Genomic DNA, 24174 nt, shown 5'->3' with positions numbered 1-24174 from the left:
TATTTGATGATGTCATCATGCGACCGCCGGTCTTACCATCTTAGGCTTTAGGGAGAGTAAAGATTGATGGAGGTTGCTGGAGTGAGGAATAAGGTATTACTCTTTATTTCTAAACTTAACTAGCATGTAACTACAATTTCTAGTAATTCCCAGAATTCAGCTTTAGCATTTTTTTTTTATTCTTGCCAAAATAAAAAAACCTGTACAAATCCACTGTACTCTCCCTTTAAAAAAACAAATCAGCAATGGCAGCTTCCTCATTTCTAGCCCAACAACAGCCGCCCTTCCTAAGGGGATGTCCGCTACCTATCCCAACGCAGTGGAGGCAGCTGGCCTACTACGCATGCTCAGTTAGCAGCCAATCCGGCTACACCGGATGGGCGGGATTTCTCACTGGCGCCCGAGGAAACAATAAACTATCCATGAGCCAATCGGCAAATAGTGGGGTATGATTGACATCACTAAGTACCAATCTCAGCTGTAGCTCAGTTACAAGGGTTGGCTCTGCGGCTGGTTGCTCTATCTCTTCTCAAGATGGCGGCGGTGTCCTCAGCAGCGGCACTGCGTGGAGCAGACTATGAGAACGGGCTTCGTGGTGGATCTGGCTCGGCGGTTGCAGGCCAGGATCCCGGGGAGGACGATCCCATGGGCCGCGGAGGGCTGGAACTTGACCTGGAGTTGCTGGGCCCGGGTAGAAGAAGTCGGCGGATAGGGGGTAGAGTGGCCACGGGAAGGCGGTCGGGAGGACGAGGGAGCACGGGGAGCGGAGGCGCCGGGGGACTGGAGGAACTGGAAGAGGAAGAGCTGGAGGAGGAAGAGCCCGGTGAACTGAGCGGAGATCCCGCCATCGAGGACCCGGTGAGAGCTCAGCGGTGGGGGCAGGATGTGATGGGGGGGTGGGGAAAGGGGCGTCATGTAATGGAGGCTTGCTGCATGCTAGCTTACTGGTGGCACCTTAAAAGACCCAGAGACGACACACACCTGATCGATCAGCTCAATTGGGTTTACGATCAGTTGTGCTTAGAGGCACAAGCCACTGATTAGGGAATGAATGGGGTGTTTAGGTTGTGTCACTGACCAATGTTGTGATCCGGCAGAATAAATCCGATCGTGTGTGTTCTGGACAAAGACCTTCCAGTAATCTGCAGTGATCGTAGCTACGTACTGTCATTCTATATCACATAGTGGGTTTGTCATCCTCCATGACCTGCCATTGGAGGGGGTAACACTCAGCAATAGTGAAGGCATAAATGCTGACGAGGCCTTGTCATTTCTTTTCTCATGTGAATGCTGCAGACTTGAGCCGTTCAATATTTGCTGACGGTGGGTGGTTGTAAATCGACTGGTCAGGACTGGGTGTCAGTCTTGGGTTTATCTGTACCTTGTATGGTGTATGTTACTGCTGGGGACCACAATGAAGGCATTCCGATGACAAAGATCAGGTCTTCCATGCCAGACAGAAGCAATACAAATGACTTTAAAGAGCATTTGTAGACGAATTGCCCAAAAGAAATCCTAACCTCGGCCTGACCTCTGACGATTCCAAGATGCACAAGTGATGTCATTGTGCCTTGTAATGCTGGGGGCTCAGAATCTTGCAAGGGTGCACTCCGCTCAAACTGCACATGGAATTGTGAGCGCCCAGGTACCCCATGAGGCATTGTGATGTCTGTGCCCCCTAGAGGCATTGGAGGCTGGGTCAAGGTTGGTAATCCTATTTTCTGGGTGATCTGTTTACAATCGGCTTTTAGGAGTCATTTGTTTCCTATGGGGTTAGGGCTTTTCCCCACAGTTCTCCGAAGGGTAACGGGAGGACACATACTAGCGCTCCTCCCTTCACCCAAAGCTCAGTATTTCGCAGTATTCTGAGATGCCGCAGCTGAAGCGGATCCCGACAGTTATGTCAGGATCTGCCCAGCTGTGTGAGTGACAGCTGGCTCTGTCTATCTAGAGGCAGAGCCAGCTGTACGCTCCCCCGTCTGTTCCGCCAATCAGCGCGGGAGGGGCGATTCTAGTCCCTCCCCTGCCACGGCTCTGTGCTGTGACAGGATCGAGAGGTGAGCGAACGCCGGTATGTCTTCGCTCACTTCCCGATCCACTGAGCCGACCTGTGACAGTCTCATTGTCACAAGTCGGCTAGAACTATGAGGTGAGTGAAAATCACTCACCTCATAGTTCTCCTTTTAATGCAATGCAGGTTGTCGCATGCTGTGCTACAACGCACAAGGATGGCAGTGTAAATGGGCCCTTAGGGGTTGGAAGCCAACTGTGTTGGCTTTTTAGTTGTATTTGAGAATACATAAACACTATGCAGAAACAGTGCAGACTACCCTGGTGTTTGGAGATGAATCTACTATGCGCTTGCCATGCCCTGGCTATTCTGGAACAATAAAAGCAACGTACAGATTGAAAACCTTTTTGTACACAAACTTGAAGGCTGCTTATTGGACAGGTAGACCTCACTAATGGCAATAGGATCTGCCAGTCATTGTCCTGTATTGTACGCACCCTAGCTGCTTCCTCAAATTGACTTCAGTAAGCTGTGTGGTACATATGTCAGGATCATTGTTTTTGTGGATGAAATCACAATGGAGGCCCAGGCTTACCTCACCACTGTCCTCATACCAATGGGTGGCCCCTTCAGCAGCTGCAGCCTATGTTCACTCTGGTGCTTCTGCCCACTCCAGCAATACTTCTAAATAACAGAGGCTGGAAGTGAACCTGTGCTTTGTGCATGGCAGGTTCAGGTGAGGGCATAAATCTAGGAGCTGCTATTGCCAACGTTGCTTACTATAAGGTAGTGTCACATGCTTGCAGCCATTGAAGTCTAACATTGGTGAGCTCCTGTGCTACATATGTCTTCCAAGTCAGCGACTTGCTACATTGACGCAATGATCAGAATGGTAGCTCCAGAGCCTGCATCTACTATAAGCAAGTTGGCAAAGACAGCTCCCATATTTCTATGCTTGTAGGTTTCCTTTAAAGGAGAAAGGAAACTCATAGTTCTAGCCGACCTGTGACAATGAGACTGTCACAGGTCGGCTCAGTAGATCGGGAGGTGAGGGAAAACATACCGGGTTCCCTCACCTCTCCATCCTGTCATGGCTCTCTGCCGTGACAGGGGGAGGGGCTGGATTCCCCGCTCCGATCTGCCAGCGCTGACTGGCAGAGGGGGCGGGCACAGCTGACTCTGCCTCTAGATAGGCAGAGCCAGCTGTCACTCAAGCAGCTGGGCGGATCCCGTCATCTAAGTCGGGATCCGCTCCAGGTGCGGCGTCTCAGTATACCGCGAGCTCTAGCTCGCGGTATACTGAGCCTAGGGTAACGGGAGGACGCTAGTTTGTGTCCTCCCGTTACCATAAGGAGAACTATGGGGAAAAACACTGACCCCATAGTTCTCCTTTAAGCACCTATCGGTCCTACCTAAAACACGAATGTAGTTAGTCATGTGATAGTGATGAAGCATAGTCATGTGATAGTGATGAAGCATGGTCATGCAGCAGAGGATCAGCGTTCATACCAAACAGTCTAGCTGGCTTTTACCAGAGGTATCCTGGTGTTTTCTGTGGGATGGTCAAATAGTTTAGCTAGTTTTTTTTTTTTTTCGCCAAATATACTGACCATGAATTGTGTTCATTACCACACCCCAGGCCCTGTAACTAGTCAAGGTTTGGTAATGTACTGTGGTTAAGACTGGCTATGCAGTGCTGTGATTAAGGCCCCCTTCACCCACGGGTGCATTTATAAAACACTTGCAGAACATCTCAGTTTCAGGTTCGTATCGCAATGTAGCCAATAGATAAAGCTGAGGAGTATAGGAATTTCTTCTGCTCCTTGGCTCTATCTAGTGGCCATAACTTGGTGCGAAAGATGAAACAAAGATGTTTACAGAGCAAACTGTCCTGTGAATGTATTGTAAAATGACCCCATAGCTGCAGCAATGCAACATAACGTGCATTGCTTTTCATATCCAATAGCGGTGTACTTGAGCTACAGTGCACTGCAATGCACAGTGAGAGCTGTGATGGAAACAAAATGGTGCACAAGTGTTCTCATGCGTTGGGGCCCAGTCAAAAAGCTTGGCTGAAGTAGTGCATCATGCTACCATGCACAATAGGTCTCATTGAAGTGCAAAACAAAGGCATGTATGACCTCCTAAGGTGCCCACACACCTTACAATTATCTGCAGATTTTCTGTGGTCAGATGGAAAAAGTGCAACAGATTGGCTCCGGGTGGAGATTACTCCATACACACAGTTTAGCATAGATGGAGGAATCTGTTGCACCTTTTCCATCTGACCACAGAAAATCTGCAGATAAATTGTAAAGTGTATGGCCAGCTTAAGTGTTATTACAAGGCCTTGTGACATTGTGCTTGGTCTCGTGTCTTTGGAGGCACACAATTGTTGATCATGATATTGTCCTATCTCACAGTTCATATTGTATGCATAGAACATATTGGCCCTAATAAGCAGTGGCATGTCTCCTTTAGTTGTGGCAAAAGCTGGACCCATTTTATTTTTTTTATTACTTGATATGTTCTACAGGAGCTTGAAGCAATCAAAGCGCGTGTTCGGGAAATGGAAGAAGAAGCCGAGAAATTAAAGGAAATGCAGAATGAGGTAGAGAAACAAATGAACATGAGCCCTCCACCAGGAAACGGTAAGGATCTAAACCATACTTGAATAAATGCATTGTATTCTACTGATCTGTTGAGGGTTTGGCCAGTCTTCAAGTTGCCCATTTTCACCAATTTCACTGACTATGCTTTTTAGAGAACACGGTGGTCTGCAACTAATCGGGATATATTCGGGGTGATTCAGGGCCCATTCACACCACCCATTATACAATATAGTGTTCTACATTGCCATTTATTTTAAACACATGTGCGCGGCAAAAAATGCAGCCTACAGAGTTTTGTCTTTCATTTGTTGAGGTGTGTTCTAGCCCGTTCCTGTGAAATGAGCTCACTTAAGGTAAAAACCAGGGGCGCCTTCCCTACTGTAGATACATTTTTATTCGAAAACCGGCAAAAGTAGAGTAATACATGCAAAAGAGTAGATAACGATAAGGCTTCAAAATCAAAGGTTGATCCTCATTTTAGCAAAAAGCAAAACACGACATGTGAGAGCTGCACAGATAGTATTCCTGTGTGCCAGCACAGTATGCCTGAGTTGATGCGTTTCCGGGGCCACGTCCCCTTTCTCAGAACCCTCAATTATGGGTCCTTGGGGCTCTATGTGGGTACACTTAAAATGTCTGTGGGGAGGTTAAGGCACCATGCACAAACGTCATTGGGACCTCATGGCTAAGTCTCTCTCACCAATTCCTTTTTGAGACTTGTGCGATCTGTGGCTGGGAAGCACTGTGTAATCCAATGACAGCTGCCACTGTTCGCAGTCTGTTTGCATGTATTCGCACATGCTGCAGGTCATCCTGGGGTAGTCTCTTTTAGGCTGTGGGTTTGATGGTGCTTCATGCTTGTACTTGTGAACACCACTTGGCAGCATGGTATATGGTAGCGGTTGAAGGTCTTGGCCAGTTGAGTTTTGATATTTGCAGTGTGCTCGTTGGATTTTTTGTATTTCAAGACTATTTGTTTTGCAGCTGGTCCTGTAATTATGTCAATAGAAGAGAAAATGGAAGCAGACGCTCGTTCAATATATGTTGGAAATGTGAGTTTAGTATTTTAGATAATGGTAGCACAAATTTCTATACCATGCGTAGGTTATAGTTCATCATTTTGACAAATCCATTCATCTTACGGTGTCCATGGCTTATAGGTTCTTGTATGTTGACTGTAAGATCAAATTGCAACGATTGCACAGGTCATTACTATTCAAATGGTAACAAATCTCACTTTACACAAGAGTTAACTTAAAGTTGGGTTTACATGCTTCTATTTTCCCCGTTCAACCTGCCGGCTGAATGAAGAAAATAGAGTGGATTCCTCCATCAACACTTAGAATCTCCTGCCGTTTCCTTTATATTCTGAGAGCGGCCACCGGCCAGTCGCTCATTGGCTGCTGGATTGTTAGGCCAACTATTTTCCAACATGCTCCTTCGATCAACTGTTCGAGGGATGCCGGAGGAAATTCAAAGCGTCTGAACCCGGCTTAGTCGGTTTTTGCAGTCAAATTTGAGAAAACCCCTCTAAAGGTTTATGTTCTGTTCACACAGCATAATGAAAAATAATTAAGAGTACCTTTTTTAGATGTTTTGTTAAATCAGGCAAGACTGCTGATTCCAGGTTATCTCAGCACCTTCACATGATCTGTATTAATGGAAAAGACTGACCTTTTGAGGTTTGTTTTTCATTAACCATACAATTAACAAGCCTACTTGGGCCTCTCACAGCCTCTCCTAACATTGCAAAGAAAGAGAAGCAAGTAGAAATGTTAACCTTTAAAAACCTAACGCAAGTAAAAACGGTATAAACTGCAAGGAGCTTGTTTTTTTTTTTTTAAATGAATGCTATGTGAATGGAACACGTAACAAATATAAAAAGCCAAAATAACAGTTGACATACCTTGCCTGCCTCGGTACATTATTTTTCCCCATTTGAGATGTCACGGAACACATGCAAACAAAAGGCCGTCTAATGGTATTGTGATGGCTATAGGTAGAACACTGTAGTGTCGCTCTTTTTTGTTTCTTGTAGGTATTTACAATGTTCTCTACAATTGCAGTATCGGAGACTATGTGCTGATTGTGTATATTCGGTATTGTTATACATGTTTGCTGGCACAATACGACTGACATTTAGAGCTGTGCCTATCGGCACTTCCATTTTATGCGTTGGCGTGCACTGAGGTAACGGTGTGCTGGCTTGATGTACTGTAGGAAACCTTTGGTTGGCTGTGGCTTGTGATTTCTCCAGATCAGTGATATGAATGGACCCTTATAAAGCGGCACCTTTCAGAAGCTGTAGCCATGTTTGAGCCTGCATCATCTGACTGCAGATTTGGGAAAAGCCCCAAAGAGTCCCTCATGGATAATGACTCTAACTATTGGGTGTCCAGTCGCCATGTTGTGCTCTTCTCTTTCCGTATCTTCATTTATTTGTATTTGATTTTTTATGCAGGTTGATTATGGAGCAACAGCAGAAGAGTTAGAGGCCCATTTCCATGGTTGTGGTTCTGTGAATAGGGTAACCATTCTTTGTGACAAGTACACGGGTCATCCCAAGGGGTAAGTGTTTTTATAGTAGGGCTGCAACTAATGATTTTCAGACTTGATTAGTTGGCCCATTCTTTTTTTGATCAGTTATAGAAAATGGAATAAATAAAATACACAAATGCAGTGTGACAAAGATAAAGGTTACTTCGGAATAAACCTGCATGAACAGTTTTTACAATTGCAGTACCGTGCCTTCCAGTGCGGCCAATCACACTGTGGGTGGGAGGTGTGTTTGGGGTGCTATTAAAATGAATGAGCTGGCTGCAGTAACCTGAAGCAGGCAGCCAGCTCATTAGCACTGTTAGGGTCAAGAATTGGCACTACTACCTGTGCTGGTTCAGATTGTCTTTGCAGTTTTCAAATCAGTTTCATTACAAGCAATCTTAAAGGAGAACTAGGAGGAGTGAAAATAATTCATCCTCATAGTTCTAGCCGACGTGTGACAATGAAACTGTCACACGTCGGCTCAATAGATCGGGAAGTGAGTGAACGCATACCGTCGCTCGCTCAGTTCTCGATCATGTCCCTGCAGAGAGCTGTCACTCACGGCTCACTGCAGGGATTCCCCGCTCCGATCCTGCAGCGCTGACTGGAGGAACGGACGGGGAAAGGGGCGGGCACGGTTGACTCTGCCTCTAGATAGGCAGAGCCAGCTGTCACTCACGCAGCTAGGTGGATCTCGACAATATTGTCGGGATCCGTCCCAGCTGCGGCAGTCTCAGTATACTGCGAGCTGTAGTTCGCGATATACTGAGCTTTGGGTCACGGGAGGACGCTAGTATATGTCCTCCCGTGACTCTTAAATGAGAACAGTTAGGCGATGAAAATCACTCATCCTCATAGTTTGAGCCAACGTGTGACAATTAAACTGTCACAGGTCGGCTCAATAGATCGGGAAGTGAGCGAACACATACCGGCGCTCACTCACTTCTCGATCTATCCCTGCAGAGAGCCGTGATTGTCTCTCATGGCTCCCTGCAGGGATCCCCCCTCCCCTGTCCGATCCTCCAGTGCTGGCTCTGCCTCTAGATAGGCAATGCCAGATGTCAATCCCACAGCTGGGTGGATCTCGACAGTAAAGTCGGGATCCGTCCGGACTACGGCGTCTCGGTACAGCTCGCGGTATACTGAGCTTAGGGTGACGGGAGGATGCTAGTTTGTGTCCTCCCGTTACCCTTAGTAGAACTATGGGGAAAAGCCCTGACCCCATAGTTCACCTTTTAAGAGAACTATGGGGAAAACATTAACCCCATAGTTCTCTAAGGTTCAGAGTTGGTAAGGAACCTTGCAAAATATCCAAATCTTTGCCACGTGTTATTACCCATTTCAGCAATAGTCAAAGTCCAGCAGTAGCAGAGAAAGTGGTTCCTGCTATGAAACTGTGACTGCTGATGGCTCTGTGCCTTAGCAAAGTACTGTATTTGTCTCCACTTCCTTCAGCCAGCTATGTTAATGACTGAGAGAAGAAGGCTGCTGTGGCATTCTTTTGGCACAGTGTATCCATCTTGTATGTACATAGTGACTTCAGAGTTTCTATTTCTATGTTGACATAGCATTTTGTAGCTCGCATGTCATTAGTACTATGGTGAATATTAGATTGCGATTATAGCTGCTGCGTGCTTTCTCTGCATATTACAATTTCTGGGAGGAAATGGAGTCTGGCCTTTTTGTTTTGACAATATTCTGTTTCTGCAGGTTTGCATACATTGAATTTTCTGATAAAGAATCTGTCAGGACATCAATGGCCCTTGATGAGTCTCTGTTCAGAGGCCGACAGATAAAAGTAAGGCACCTTGCTGCATTTATAACCAATGATGGGTTTACTGATGTACTGCTACAATACTCGTATGGCAAAATATATTGCTTGTAAAACTTTCCTTTTTATAGTGACGCCAGATCTACACACAACATACTATATGCCTAATGGCTTTGCAATTGGGTGGTTTTTCTTTGTAAATACAGGTCTCTGTAGGGGGACATTTTTAAGCAGAGGAAACGGTTGAGGGGGTCCATTTACTGTAAATCACCCATATTGGCACATATTTCATGGTTAAAGAGTGGCAGTTACTAGGTAGCGACTGCTTGTCTTTGTTACTTTGAGCTGGTCCTCGCTTGTTGTTCCAGAATCACATTTGTAAACGAATGTTTTGTTTAGAGATTTGCAGGGGGTGTTTTTTGTCTATTGGCATAGTGAAATGCATGCTTGATTCTGGTAGGTCTGCTCATGTCGGGGTTAAAGGGGATTGCTTTAAAGCCCATGTCCACCTTTGGAGAGGTATTTAAAAAAAAAAAGAAACCCACTGTGCCAGCAATGTACACTGAGTGAACATGGAGCAGGCATATGCAGTTGCTGTATATGAACACAGAAGCTTACTTTTTTTTTTTGTTTGCTGTCCTTTTTCATCTCCTCGTGGAAATGGCCGCCTCTGTGCTCTACAAGCAGTCTGTTTAAATTACAACTGATCTCTCCCCCCATTCATTAGTATTCATAGCGCCAACACTCTTGGACAGCATATTGTAACCTAGAAAGGCAGAGCTGGTGATTAGTGATGGTGTTACACAGAATCAGAGGGAGGGGGGCACCTTTTTACTGCCTTCTCTATAATCCGACCCCAGTGTCGGACGGAGTGTCTGTGGAGAACATTCTGAATATCTTGGATTCAGGTCTAATCAAACAATAAATAAAAAAGAGCCCGCAATGAGTGATAAATTGTGCACACGTATACATCACTGCACATCTTTATTACCACAATAAATGCCAATCACTTACAAAGGTGGAAATGGACTTTAATTCCTCTCCCCATTGTGTACTTTTCCTTCACCCCCTGCCACTTGAGCACCAGGAGCTGATGGAAATGCTCATTACTTCCAGGTATAGAGGAGCATGTGACAATCGGTCCTGTCACTGCGTAAGCTGCAGATTGTAGGCTACACGGGTATTTCCATGGCTTCTAGTAACAGAAAGCAGCTTTGTGAGTCTTTGTCATGTCTTAGTCATTTTGTATTTTTTGGTTGTTACAACTTTTGTATAAGGGGATTTCCACCTTCACTGAAATATCGGGAAATGCCTTTTTACAGGGAACCTTTGAACTTTCGGCTTTGAGTCTTGGGTGTTTGGCTCTTGGCTTTCAAATGAGGAGAGAACAGTTACAGCAATTGCTTCAGAATGTTTAGAACAATGAGCACTATGGTTTAGGGACCACGCTTTAGGAAATGTGCCATTAGTATTTTTAGATAGTCTGCCCAGAGGTTGTCACCTAGGTGGAGTCTTGGTTTTAACTTCTAGCTTTGTGTATATTTTGGGACTCCAGTAGTGAGATCTTCCCCTGTTTCTACTCCTATCTTCTCCATAACATTAAATGGAAAATCTTATAGTGTAGGGACCCAAGAAATCAGGCAGAGAAATGTCTTTATTGGAATTCCAGAGAAGCATTGGCTTTCCAGGATGTGCCAAAATCTGGCTATTGCACTCCTCACTGTGTGTGTTATTTTGACAGGTGGTTCCCAAAAGGACAAACAGACCCGGCATTAGCACAACAGACAGAGGCTTTCCACGTGCAAGATATAGAGCGAGAGCATCCTCCTTCACTTCCCGTTCCAGATTCTACAGCGGCTATCCTTCAAGACCCAGAGGACGCGTGTACAGGTCTGGGGTTAATGAGCACAAGAGACATTAAGGGTCCTGTTTTTGTCCTAACAACATTGCTTACACTAGGCTTATCTTTTTCAGGGGTCGGGCTCGTGTGACGTCATGGTATTCACCTTACTAAAAATATAACTTTAGGAAGACCTGAGAGGCAAAAACACAAAAAAAGAAAAAAAAAAAAAGAAGACTGCAATGAATTTTAAGAGTTTATTAAACCGGTCCCCTGTGGACCATTCCTTTTCTCTTGCGCTTACATGCCCCATGTTCATCCTTCAATGTTTCAAGATGGGTGTGGTAGGCCAGGCTCCTGATGGTTACTGTATGTTGGGGTGGTGGGTGGATAAGAGGTTGTATTAGTTAAGTGTGCTGAGTGTATGACTTGCCCCAGGGGTGCTGACTGTTCATGTGCAGGATACCTGTTAAAGAATGTGTATACTGAATGGTTCCCAGCCTAGTGTGTTTTCAGTTGTGGGGAGGGAAGTGATGTCTGCTAAACATCCTGCTGTTTTCCTTTCCTTTTTCTTTTTTTTGCGTGTTTTTATCTTTGCAGGTATCTTTCTATGGGAGAAGCTTGCTTCCCGGAGAGAGTCGGCTGCCCCTCACAAAAACAGCCTTTTCTTTATAGTTTTATTTTAGCTCAGGTTCCTGCATAGTGTTGGAAGACACAAGCTGGGCATCTTTTCTGTTTTTAGACTGTTCCTTTTTGGTTTTTTGTTTTTGTTTGGTTTTTTTTTTTTTTTCTTTTGAGACTTTTTTTTATAGTTTCAGGCAGGGAAAGGAGAAAAATAAAAAAAAAATGGTAACATGTAATTTGTGTCTGGGAATTTTTTTGAAAGGAATGGGGCAGAGCATCTCTCATTTCGCCTATCATGGGTGATTTCCTGTAATGCGTTCCTAGGTTTTTAACGTTTCATAGACTGCAGACGGCTGCTGTGAGGTGCAGGTCACTCACTTAACGACTCTAGACAGAATTTTAATGTATTCTCTGCCAGTCTTACCCGTAAATGTTTTTAAAATATAAGGGAGAATCCCATCTGAATAGCAGCTGTAGTGTGTGTGATCTAGACCTCCGAGGCAAAGCACTCTAGAACTTCAAATGCCACAGGGGGCATAACAGGAAACAACTGCACACGTAAAGTGATATTAAAGGCTCATTTTTTTTCCCTGCCTTTTTAAAAGCGGTTTAAACTTACCTGTCTCTTCGCCACGGGCGCAGTTCGGATTTTCGGCCGGGACACGAGGAGAGACACAAGGTAAGTCTATGGACGCATGCAGACACCGTGGGACAGGAAGTGCCAGCAAGGACAGAGGAGTCAGCGCTGGAGAGAAGGCTGAAAAGGACAGGAAAGAAGATCGGATTAAGAGACATCATTTAAGGTAAGTGCTGGCATTAACATTGGGGGGAGGGCTAAAAGTTTTTGACTTTAATGTCACTTTAAATGCTTCTTAATCCGATCTTTAGTGTAGTTTTCAGCTGTCCCTCCAGCTTTGGTGCAGGTCTCCGATCCCGCGCTGACTCCTCTGATGTCCCACGGAGTCTGTGCGGATGCACGCTGCTCCATAGACTTATCTTGTGTCTCTCCTCGTCTCCCGGCTGAACATCTGAAGTGCGCATGCGTCCGCCACATGATCCTTTGTGGCCGGCGGGAACATTTTCCGATGTTTTTTTTTTTTTAATAATCGTTTTGCATATATCTACTGCTCGCTAGCCGTAGATGTATGCAAAAACATGCGAGGGTTTAATAACCCTCTAAATCTACTGCAAGGCAGTTACTGTCTTTGAGCTATAGGACTAAAGAAGCTTGGCTACAGTAAAGGTTGGCATTGACATTAGTATGGTCACATGTGCAGGCATGATTTGGCACCCCTGCACTTGTTGGTTCCAAAAAATGGGTATGGTTAGAGCGTGAGAGACTTTTATCTATACATCAGGACATGGATGGCATGCTGCAGGTATCTTAGTACTGGCTTATCAGGGAAAAGCAGTAGATTAGACATGGCTTGGTGGCCTCATCCAGCAGGTCCTTAGACTGATCAAGACTACACCTTGTGTAATTCTGCATGTCAAATACTTCAGAAAATGTCATTCAATCCATTCCATGTGGCTCAGTGTAACCTTTGCTTACCTGGCTTGGCTCATTTGATGTGGCCAGAAATGGCTGGATTGGAACATTCCCACCTCTGGACACCTTTAGTATACTATGTAGTTTTATCAAGCCAAAGCTTATGCGACTGAGCTATTTTCTTTAAAATAGATGCAACGATGTGGTGGTCCCCCAATATTGCACTCGCAGTAAAATGAACATTATTTTTGAGCTTAGGTATATTTTAACATATAAAGAATAGTTTTCTTATGCTGGCTGATGTTGCCAGTTAATGTCCACCAATAATGTTGGCTGGTACATTAAAATATGTATAATTTAGCCTAAAGATCCATCCGTAAGGCAGATTGCACCCACTACTGACCAATCACATGAACAGGAGGTTGTCCGATAAATATCTGAAATCCATCCAGAAATGTGGGGCTTATCTGTAACTAATTGACATCTTCTGTAACAATTTGTGTCCAACCCAGCAGATGGCTAAATAAATGTGCCAATTGTTTCTTAGCCACCTTTCATCTAATGTCTGGGGGTGTGTTCAGGATTTCCATGCACATTACTGCTGCCTTGTACATCTAAACAGGCTTTGGCACTGGTAGTGCAATCAACTTGGCCATTAGAGCGAAATGCTTTGAGAAAGCCATTACTGAAAGAACAGTCAGAGGTTGGATTTATTCCCCACACACACTGAAAGTACATGTCGGAGTATTCCGAAAGCCTTTTCTAGTTTGGGATGAAGTGGGTAAGGTTTAGTAACGGCTGTTTCTATTGCTGACTGTCCCTACTGGGGGACATTCATCCTTTGTCCTATAAGTGATGGGAATTCCAAAATGCTACAATTGGCAAGGGACAGGTAAGTGTAAATCTACCAATGGGGACACTTGTGATTACTGCTGTTCAAGGGGAGATTCCTCTGGGGTTTTAACCATTTACGTTATCCAAAGTGGGTTTTTAGATGCATGTTAATGCTTCCTTGTGTTTCTATACAAAAGAATCACTAACTCTGCAGATCCCTCTAGACCTGTGTTTGTTCTTGTAGCTTTCTCAGGAATAAGCCCACCCTGCCTATTAAAGGCAGCTGTTTGGAATGTAGCCCTGTGGCTGGGTCCCCCATTCCGGTCCTGCTCACCTATGCCTCCCTTGTTGCATCTTTGAGAAGGACTTGGGAATGTGCCCTTAGCTCAAGGTAAAACTTGATGCCTCTCCACCTCTTGCCCAATATTGTGATTAAATCTTTTTTGAATTTTGTTTTCTGGATTTACACTTTAATGAGGCCCCAATTTAATCATAGCATTCAACTTTGTTTTCAGTTGAGAAATGCAGGCTGAGGAACCCTGTGCTGGAGAAGTAAGGAGCTTTATATAGCTTCTGTACTTTCTATGTAACTGACCAGAAATAAGGATGTAGCGTAGAATTTGGAACACCTTTATCTGCATGTCTTCTGAATTGAGAAAGCTGGTTGGATGACCAATGAAACGTCTTCAAGAAAAATACTGCAAGTCAATACCCCCCCCCCCATGGTATTGACTTGCAGAATAAATTGGATTAGCATGACAAAGCCAGGCAATTTCAATTTTTAGGAGTAGAGCCTGGCAATAACAGATCCCATAGTCTCTCTGTAGGTTTCCTTTAGGGTTCAGCTACATGGATGATTATAATACCTTGTTTTATAATATTTAACCTTTCACTGGTAGTCACCTCATTGCTACACAATTTTTTAGTAGATCAGTCATACCACTAAAGCTGTTAGAAATCAATTGCTAGGAATAGCAGATCCATATGGAGTAAGATATACAAGTAGCATTCAGCTGTGCAAGACTGCATGATGCTCCAATGATGTTGATTGATCACTACATGGTGTGTAGCTACACCCAGCCATGTGTTCTGACTTTTCAGTGATTAATTGCTACTGCTAATCACTAGCAATTTGAGTGATACGACTGGGCTATGAGAATTTCCGAGTACCACTAGCCTAATTCAGAAAGGTGGTTAAATCTGTAACAAGACAATTGGAATCAGTCTGGCTTTAGCCTTAAACTGCCTTTTATAGTAGATCTAAAATCATGCAAAAAAAAAATCTATTCTATTGCTTTCTCTCAGTGCTTTGAGGATGGCTTCATTAGTTTTCTTTTTACAGGTCAAGTACATTTTCTGCAAGCACAAAAAACTACCTGTTCTATTCCAACTGCAAATGTATGTATCGAAATGTGCTTCTTAATGAAAGCCTTATTTACCCTCAAGTGCTATAATACCTTTTTAGACTACATTACAGAACCTAAAACTTGTAACCTGTTGGAAGTGACATATTGTCTAAATAAACAACACCCTAGACTCTGGGGAAAAAACACAGGGGTCTTAAGTGGTTAGCCTTTCCAGCTTTTGTTTTCACCACACAATACACTATGTAATAGGTAGTCCAAATCTGGAGAGGGCCCTAGGGTGATGATGCTTCTCTATGGATACATTGCAGTGAATGAGCATGGTCACCTTAGGTTAGGAAGTGTGGTACTGTCAGAAAAAAATAATGGGGGGGTGCTAACCCTCTCTGACACAATCACATCTGCATAATAAGCTGTTTTATATATTCACTGTAAAATCATTTTCTTGGAGTCCATTGAGGGAAGTCTTTCACCTTTGCGTTACACTACTGCCTTCAGGAGGATTGGACACAGCCGAACAAGCTGCAGGTCAGCTCCAAAGAACCCCTCCCACTACCAGCATACCTTGGTTTTGTGGCAAAAGCAGTACAGAAACACAGATGGATGGACCTTGTGTCCCTAAATGGGCTCTAAGAAAAGGATTTGGCGGGGAGTACAACAATCCTTCTTTTTTATTTACTGTCCATTGAGAGACCCAGGAAGTCTTTCCCCTTTAAGATGTCAAGAAAGGGGTGGGCAGCATCAAGACCTGAATGCAGCTCATTAACCACCTAAAGGATCTTCTGCTTGAGGATGGCATCAGAAGAGGTTGCAACCTACACCTGGTTCAAAAAAAAAAAATATATATAAGTGAACACAAGACCTGGTGGCAACTTTGCATTAGGGGGACTGATGCTCAAAAGAGGGAGAGACTCATCAATAGTGAATTATGTCTTGACAAGGAAAGAGAGACTTAGGCTTGGAAGCTGGTTACCTTTACTGCCCAGAAGGTGGAATGAGAACTGAATCGCCTTACAAGGTCTATCCACGATGGCCAATATAAGAGTCAGAAGCTAAGAGATATTGACTCACACCCTAAACTCCTCTTGGAGACCTGAAGCATCCAATCAGATTGTTGAGGTACGTTGACAGCCAGCGGGGCCGACTAGCAAGATACTGAAACTTGGTCCAGTGGAAGATTCCTTCATCCACACAGCTTAGCATAGATGGAGGAATCTGTTGTACTTTTTCCATCTGACCATAGAAAATCTGCAGGTGTATGGTCAGCTTTATTCCCCAAATCCAGCCCATAAAGCAATAGACAGGCGCCAACACAAGTCCTAGAACGCACTTGGGTGTATGGTTTGTGCCCCAATTGTCCACACTTGAGATGGGCACAGCAAACAGGACTTGAATGTGTGGTTGTGGCATGCCAATGCAGTGACGTGATTGGATCCAGGTCAGGTGACCTTTCAAGGGAACAATCTAGTAATGTAAAAGGAACTGTATATCCTCAGACTCCAGGATATAGAATGGGAAACAAGAATTGTCCAATGATGAGATCTTGCAGAAGTCAGGAAGAGAGGACTTCCCCAATTCCACAGCTGGTAGACTGGACCACCAGGCCAGGTATTACCTTGATCCTCAGGGGCTGACAATTCAGTCTGCTCATAACCTGAGCCAACCTGTCCTATGACAACGGAGCGTAATGCTGAAACAGTCTGGGGAGTGAGAAAAGGGGTGTTTAGAAGTCAGTTAACCACAGACCCATGACTCTCATGCAGCAGCTGACAGACTGGAAACTAGTCCATCAGAATTCTGACCACAGAAGCCAGAAAGCCCCTCTGGGAAAGGGAAGGCAGGGTAAATATGGTGGAAACTATAAAACATTTGTGGCTTACAAGCTCCAAGAGGGAGGTGTTCTATTTGGGAAAGAGAATAGTGACCAGGTTGGAATACTGGTCTGACGTAGGGGCTGGCCCAATGAAAAAGGGGCAAAGATAAGTCTGCAGTGGCACAGGAAGGTTCCAGGTGGAGCTGGAGGTAAAGGCTCAGATTGTATCCCTGTAAAAGCAATATCTGCACCTAGACACCTGAATTATGCAATTGTTGCCCCACTTTGGAAAGGTGGGGTGCAACTTCATGCTGATGAAAGCTTCTCTCAGGGATTAGCAGGTGCAACTGGGCAGAGAACCAAGTTTAGGAGACCTAGACGTGCATACTCCAGGAGTAAACCTTTCCCTATGCTTCTTATGCTGAGGCAGGTGGGTGCTCTTGTCTCAAGTAACATCTGTGATAACATCAAGGGTCTGTTTGAAGAGACGTCCCTTGAAGACCATGTGGATCAGGTGCTCCTTGGACGCAGGGTTTACTAACCAGCACTTTACCCAGATTGCTCTGTGCATGTGTATTGATGAGACTAATATGGGAGACCAGCTGAGATGATTGCAGCAGTCCATCTCAGTTGAATCTCCAGCCACCTGCTCCACGTGTTCTATCATTGAGAGGTTCCTCAATAGGCAGATCCCTTTAAGGGCCCATTCAGACCTTGGCGTGCCAGTTCATTGTGTTAATGCACTATTTGCATGTTAACATGCGTTTCGGCAGCCCATTCAAATGACACGTATGTTAACATGCATGTTACCACAGCGCACTGCAGCTGAAAGGCGTTTTTTGACCACTCTGCCATGGTTTGACAAATCAAAGTCACAGCCAGAATAGGGTGTAGGGTCTGCTAGTGAGAACTGGGTTTTAAACAGGGATTTCAACTGCTGAGTGTAAGCTGTGGTCACCCGTTATGGGACTGTCACCTCTGCGTCTAGAAATAGACATGTTGCAATTTTGTAGCACTAAAGCAACTTAAATTCAATGTACGAGGCAAAGCCTCAGGTACTCAAAAAAAAAAACTGAGAGCTAGGAGCAGGTAATGGTAAAATAGCCAGAGGTGACCAAAGTCACTGCAGGCTGGCAGCAGGAACAGACCAAAATCAAAGCTCCGTGTAGATCATTGCAATGCAGAAGCAGCGGCAGGGAGATGCTCTCTCAGTGCTGAATGACGGGAAAGAGCGCATGCATGTGTGCAACACTCCACCCAGCAGATGATAATGTTAGCTGTCCCTCAGTGTTATTCCCTTCTGACAAGTAGGAATTTTAAAGGTGCCCAGTTACCTCCACGCCAGACAGCTGCAATCATGGAGACCAGCTCTAGCACCAAAGTACAGAAAAACAGTCTTGATTGCAGAAAAAAAAGTGCTAGCAAATAATAGGTTAGTCTTTAACAGCAGAGCTCCTAGGACACGTTGCTAATGGGAGTGCTTATCCTGGGCTGCCTACATTTTTTTTTTTAGTTAGTCGGTGTCCATTCCTCCTTTAGGCAGCAGTATAACTCGAAGGTTTAAGACTCTGTGTCCCTCAACGTACATTAAAGAAATTCCATTTTTGGGTTTTGATATGTATTGTATGTATCTCTGTAGATCTATAATTTAAGGTTCACTATCATACTTTGTTTCATGTAAGAAATACATGTTTATCTATGTTACAGATATCTACTATAAGGGTGAATTTATTGTAGTTTTTAATATATTTAAACTTAACATCAGAGATCTTGATACAAAATAAATACTGAAATGAAAAAGTCAGTAAAACGATTAGGCAGGCAGTACCATGAATGCCTCACATTGTGCCCCATCACTGCAGTTGTGCTGCATTATTGTAGATTTTTCAAACCGTGATCCAAATCAACCTTCCAAACGTCTGAAGCTGTGTTCTCCATGATTCAGGCAGCCAGTTTTTGTAAGAGTTCTGTGAAGCTATAGGCACAGGTACAGAGTACAGATACACTAGCTGCCATGGCTTTGAGGGCAACAGGTGATGGGTACAGGGCAGCAGCCTCCTTTGTTGCTAGCACAACTTCCTTAAGAGCTTGACACAGGGCTCCTCCTTCCCCTGCGAGTTTGGCTTGAAGTTGAGTACAGCTGAGCAACCGCCCAAGTGTGTCCCCAATGAACACAAGCTTGTGTGCCGCGATCACCAGTTGTTTTCCATGTCCTACAAAAACCCGTGGTGGTTGCGAGCTTGCACTTCCCAGGAATGTTCCTACGCAGGTCTGAAGTGTCTGTAGGTGTCCGTGACTTTGAGATGCATAAAAACGCAGCAAGTGGTGGTCTTCTTCTGATGGCTCTGGACAAGGGTCAGTCTAGAATAAAAGAGTTCCCAGGTGAGCGTGCAATGTGGAGATTTCTTTTTTTTTATTTTACATTGTATTTGTTGATCCTAGGCACAAAGTATTTTAAACTGGCAAATAAATTGACATAACACGGAGGATATGTGTATGCTTGGAATGAAATGCGTTCTGCATTCGGAAACACCTGCTTGTACTATATTGATGCAAATTTCAGGAAATTCATGCAAAAACAAAACAATAAAAACATGTCAGGGATTTGTCAGGGAACCCCTTGTCAACTACCTGATGTAAGGAAAGGGTAATATGCGTTATGTGACATGATCTGAACTAAGGCTCATTCACACGGGCGTGCACATCTGTACGGTGTGCGGCCTGCGCATAGACCTGCTCCCGAGAGGGCAAGTGCTGTGTGTTATTGTGTTCAGCTGCCTGTACCTCCCTATGGGGTTACACGCAGACCCGAACCTGCACATCCATGCAGGTCCGGGTGCCTGCACTTGTATGCACACTGTCTACGTCCAAGTGTTGGGCACCTGCACGGTGACTGTTATCACTGAACGTGAAAGAAAATCCCACATTTTGGGTGCTCATCAGAACAGCAATATATGGGAAATCTTCAATGGGGACACTAGTTATGGTGACCCTGCTGACCACCAGGGATTTCCCATAGCCACTGCCTAACTTTTGAGGTTTTGTCAAGTTGTCACTGAAGCTGGCTCGTAAAATAAAATCCTGCTGGGTCCACTGGCCCCTGAATTCCATATTCATTTGTCCACTGCTGAGTTATGAGCTTTTCTTACTCTATCCAAAACTACAAAAAAAGTTTTAACTTCTGCACTACGTTAACTCAACTATATGACTTTTGAGGGTGTACCACTCTACACTGAATCTAAGGGGGTTATTCATCAAAAGAGCCGAAGGATAAAGCCGTAGGGTCGGCTTATCCTTCGGCTCGCATTGGCCACGGGAACCCTTTGGTTCGCAATAGTCCACACAGCAGCTGAAGTAACAGCCAAAGCAGGGAGAAAATGTAAACAAATAGTGAAAAAAAAATGGCGCATGGCATGGGGACAAGGTGCTTTTCCAGAGGGGACCCTTGCAAAATCTGAGGGCTTGTGGCTTGGTATGGTGGAGGGAGGGGGGCCGTACTCCCTGAAGTGAATAGCCGAACGGCGTTCGGCTCCCTTCACTACAGGTTGGTTATTCACTCGGCTGCCTTCAGCAGTTTAGTGAATAACCCCCTTTAGTGTTCTTTAATTTATGTATGTTCCGTTCCGTTTTAGAGTGCAGGCTGTTTTCCATTCTGTGCCGGTGGTAGAAGGCAGTGCCTTGCGTTATAACAACACATGGTGCTGTTTATCTTATCTTTTTTTAAACTCTATTGGCATGTCAAAGTGACATTTAATTCACATCAGCATGTTTCCACAATGCACTGCAACCTACCTAAAGGCAGCATTTCAGTGTGAGCAGGGCACATAGAAAACGCTTTTTTTCTCTGTCTCCTGGTGTGGTAAAAAACGCCAGTCATGGTGTGAATGTACCCTTAGTGCAGGGTACCTAGTACCCAATATAACCCTCCATATAGTTGCTCTCTAGTTTATATCATGCCACGCCCCTGTGATTCCACATATCAGCTTTTCTCTAGATCTATTGTGAGGATTATCATAAATGGGGAATAGGGCTCTGGGTATGCTATCACTAATCTAAAACCAACAGAATGACTCACAATAACAAGAGCAGAAATCCCCTTAATAGTACATTTCTACCGGGCAAGGTCCTAGAAAAACATTTCAAGTCACATGATGTTTAAGCCAAACAGATACAATATACTTCCTATGTGAGTTTCGATTCCTCTTCATCGTTGTCTTTCCCAACAGTATGAAATGAGATTCAGGGTACTGCACAGAGATTTAGGTACCCTTCCAATGAAACCACAAGTACATGTTATTTCTAAAGAAATTTGATATATTTCTCTAATCCTGCACCTTTATGCTGGGAAATCTGCATGTGACATTGTACAATCATTAGCACTCATTTGCCTCATCGGAGAATGCAACACTTCTTGGTACCACCAGAGGGAGATTTACCAAACAAGCTCCAATCTGATAAAGAAATGTGCCTTCACATGGTGATTCCCCTGGAGTCTCCCGACTGTACTGAAGTCATGGGTAACACCCAGTACTAAACTTAGTGACACAAAACCCAGGCCCTAAATCTTAAAAATGCATATAATTATCTTAACTATTTAAAAAAAAAAAAAAAAAAACTTATTTGTGTATCACTCGGCTGTAGATCCTCAAATCATCTCTGACTTGGTGCTGACAGTGTCCTTCCTTCTGGAGGGGGGCTACTTATGTTCCCCATGGTCCCTGTGTGTGTTGTAAAGTCACTGCTCCAAGATCGCTCCTATGATGGACTACAATCTCATGTTTAGTTTAATAATTTGTATTGGGATTGTAGTCCATCACAGGAGTGAGCTTGGAGTGGTGACTACTTTACAACACACAGGCACCATGGGGAACCAACATAGACACCCTCCAGAAGGAAGGACAGTGTCAGCACCAATTCAGAGATGGATCTACAGCCCAGTGATACACAAATAGTTAAGGTACTTGAATGTATTTTTAAGTGCTTTCCAGTTTTTTCTTTTTTTCTCTAACTTCCCACAAATAAAATATAAAATAAATATGGGGGATTCTATTGTTGAACTTCCTTCTAAAAATGATTATCACTGACCTGGAACAAATCAGATCTGGAAAGTCAGAATACTTTATTGCCATACTTGCTCTGGGTTATTGACTTTACTCTGATGCAAAAGAGTGAGCAGGGCAGCTGGGCAACTAGCTATCTAAAAAAAAAAAAGAGGTCAACAATGGCACTCATTTCTCTGAAGGTGAAGCTGGCCAGTAAGGCATTTTTCTGTATTGTTTAGGCCCCATTCACACACAAATCGGCCTGCACGTACAGCTCCGTGCGGGGCCGTACCATGTAGCTGCCGGGAAGGACGGGCTGCGTGTGATTAGTACACAGCCCCCATCCTTCTCTATGGGGCTACGCGGCCCTACGCCCCTCCTACGCTCACCTCATTTGCAGGTCCGTAGGGGGGGTGGTCACACGCAGCCCCTGTCCTTCCTGGCAGCTACTTGGTACGGAGCTGTACGTGCAGGCCGATTTGTGTGTGAATGGGGCCTTAATGTAAACCCATTATCACCAAATGTGGGGGCTGCCACCATTGCTGATCTTATTCTGACACTGTTAGTTGCCTGGCTGTCATGCTGCTCCCACTTTCTTCAATACTTTTAAATGACTAACCAATAACAAGTAAGAAGATCGGTAAAGTCGGAAATACTTATCTACATTCCTGTTCCTGGTTACTGATGCAAATGGTCTCAGTAAGAGGGTCAACATGACTAGCAGCATTTTCAGAAGGAGAGGTGAGCAATGGCACCCAATGTCTATTAATCATGATGAGCTTCCTTTTATTCATATGATCAGCACTACACATGATAGCATCCCGGGGAATGGTGCTGTGGTTATAAAGTACCTAATACTGTAGATATCAACATCAAACTGTTGAACATGTACGGATCACAAGGCAACCATCTAAGGGTATTACTGCAAAATTAAACTGAACTTGCCTTAGGCCTCGTTCACACCAGACACAATGTGTTCCAGCCCGATTCTGGCCAGAACGCACTGCATTGCAGCCAGCTCAGTATGTTGTGGGGCAGGAGAGGGCGTCCAGTCCGAACAAAATGCTGCAAGCACTATTTTGTTTGGACCGGACTGCAGGCATAATGTGCCTTGCATTCCCCGTGTGGCCAATCACATTGCGGCCGAAGGGCGTGGCTACGGTTCCATTCACTTCAATGGACCACCACTCCCCCTCCTGCCCCACAACATATTGAGCTGGCCGCAATGCGCTGCAGTGCGTTCTGGACAGAATTGGGCCGGAACGCACTGTGTCTGGTATGAATGAGGCCTTAAAGCTGGCAATAGACAAACTGATTGCTTAAAGTGTATGTAGGACAAACTTTTCAAGTGTTGGATAAAGTAGGGAATAGTGGAGGCCCTGGTTATTTTTTTTCTGTCGGTCATAGTCCCACTGGGGAGATTTCTCTTCCCCACTTGATCCAACATAGTTTTGGCTGGCACTATTAACCATTACAGAATAAATTCAGTATCATTTACCTATGACCTTCCCTGATTCCATTATCTAAGGGGGGTGCAAACTGCTGCAGGTATGAAGTGCAGATACTTTCCTTTCATGGGCCATTCTGACCAACATAAACTGTCAGTGACACAATACAGGATCAAAGGTGGCTTTGAACTGTGCAGGATCAAGTCTACTTTTCAGAAAAAAAACTAAAAAGTTGCATATATTTTCTACTTCTTGTACTTCGGGATCTGCCTGTTGTTTGACAAGTTCTTTTAACTGACATTAACCTTTGCTTATGGATTTCATCATGTGATCAGTTTAAACTACCCAGGTATGTGACATGTTTATTTTAAACAATGCTTGTGTGTGGCAGATGTAATAAAGCTATCTAAAGAATTCTGGTATTAACACAAACATATCCACAGCAGAGCTGGTTGGATCTCTAAATATAACCTATTACCAGTCTTGTCTCTTGAGGCCAGGATAGCTGCTAATATCAAAATGAGATGATCCCCTGTCTTATCTGACACAAGGAAAGAAAGCTGCCACTGGCTCTTGGAAGCTTACATCATGTTAGGGGCAAGGGAAGGTGCTACAGGTGGGCAAAGAAGAGGCAAGAAAGGGGACAAGTGTCATGCAAAGTGTCTGAGCAACTCACAGCAGCACTGCCACTGGCATTTCTGTCACATGGAAGAGAATAGCACTGCTCTCCTGAACTGGAGTTTCTGCTAGTATTCAGAGCCCCAAAGTGGACATAGGTAGCAGGA

The 24174-nt window shown here is 44.4% G+C and overlaps 2 protein-coding genes across 5 annotated transcripts in view; one reads left to right on the top strand and one right to left on the bottom strand.

Annotated features, from left to right (window-relative positions):
* The first annotated feature begins 476 nt into the window (after window positions 1–476).
* LOC108786771 (polyadenylate-binding protein 2) lies at window positions 477–11009 on the top strand. Its single transcript, XM_018556134.1, has 7 exons — window positions 477–858; window positions 4548–4662; window positions 5608–5675; window positions 7085–7191; window positions 8875–8962; window positions 10677–10825; window positions 10910–11009. Exons 1-7 carry the CDS (start codon window positions 535–537, stop codon window positions 10947–10949), a joined length of 891 nt encoding a protein of 296 aa, XP_018411636.1. The 5' UTR covers window positions 477–534; the 3' UTR covers window positions 10950–11009.
* Window positions 11010–18612: 7603 nt separating this feature from the next.
* EFS (embryonal Fyn-associated substrate) overlaps window positions 18613–24174 on the bottom strand; it is a 25801-nt gene continuing 20239 nt past the window's right edge. For 2 of the 4 annotated variants that reach the window (XM_018556147.1, XM_018556144.1), the window contains exon 6: window positions 18613–19260. In XM_018556147.1, coding sequence (XP_018411649.1) covers window positions 18841–19260 — 420 coding nt within the window. In that variant the 3' untranslated portion in view covers window positions 18613–18840. The remainder of the gene's footprint in view (window positions 19261–24174) is intronic. The other 2 variants (XM_018556145.1, XM_018556146.1) reach the window with 2 other exon arrangements.

Source organism: Nanorana parkeri, unplaced genomic scaffold (assembly GCF_000935625.1).
Source record: "Nanorana parkeri isolate BGI_ZX_2015 unplaced genomic scaffold, ASM93562v1 scaffold225, whole genome shotgun sequence".
NCBI classification, from domain to species: domain Eukaryota; kingdom Metazoa; phylum Chordata; class Amphibia; order Anura; family Dicroglossidae; genus Nanorana; species Nanorana parkeri.
This window is presented reverse-complemented; position numbering and strand designations above follow the sequence as displayed.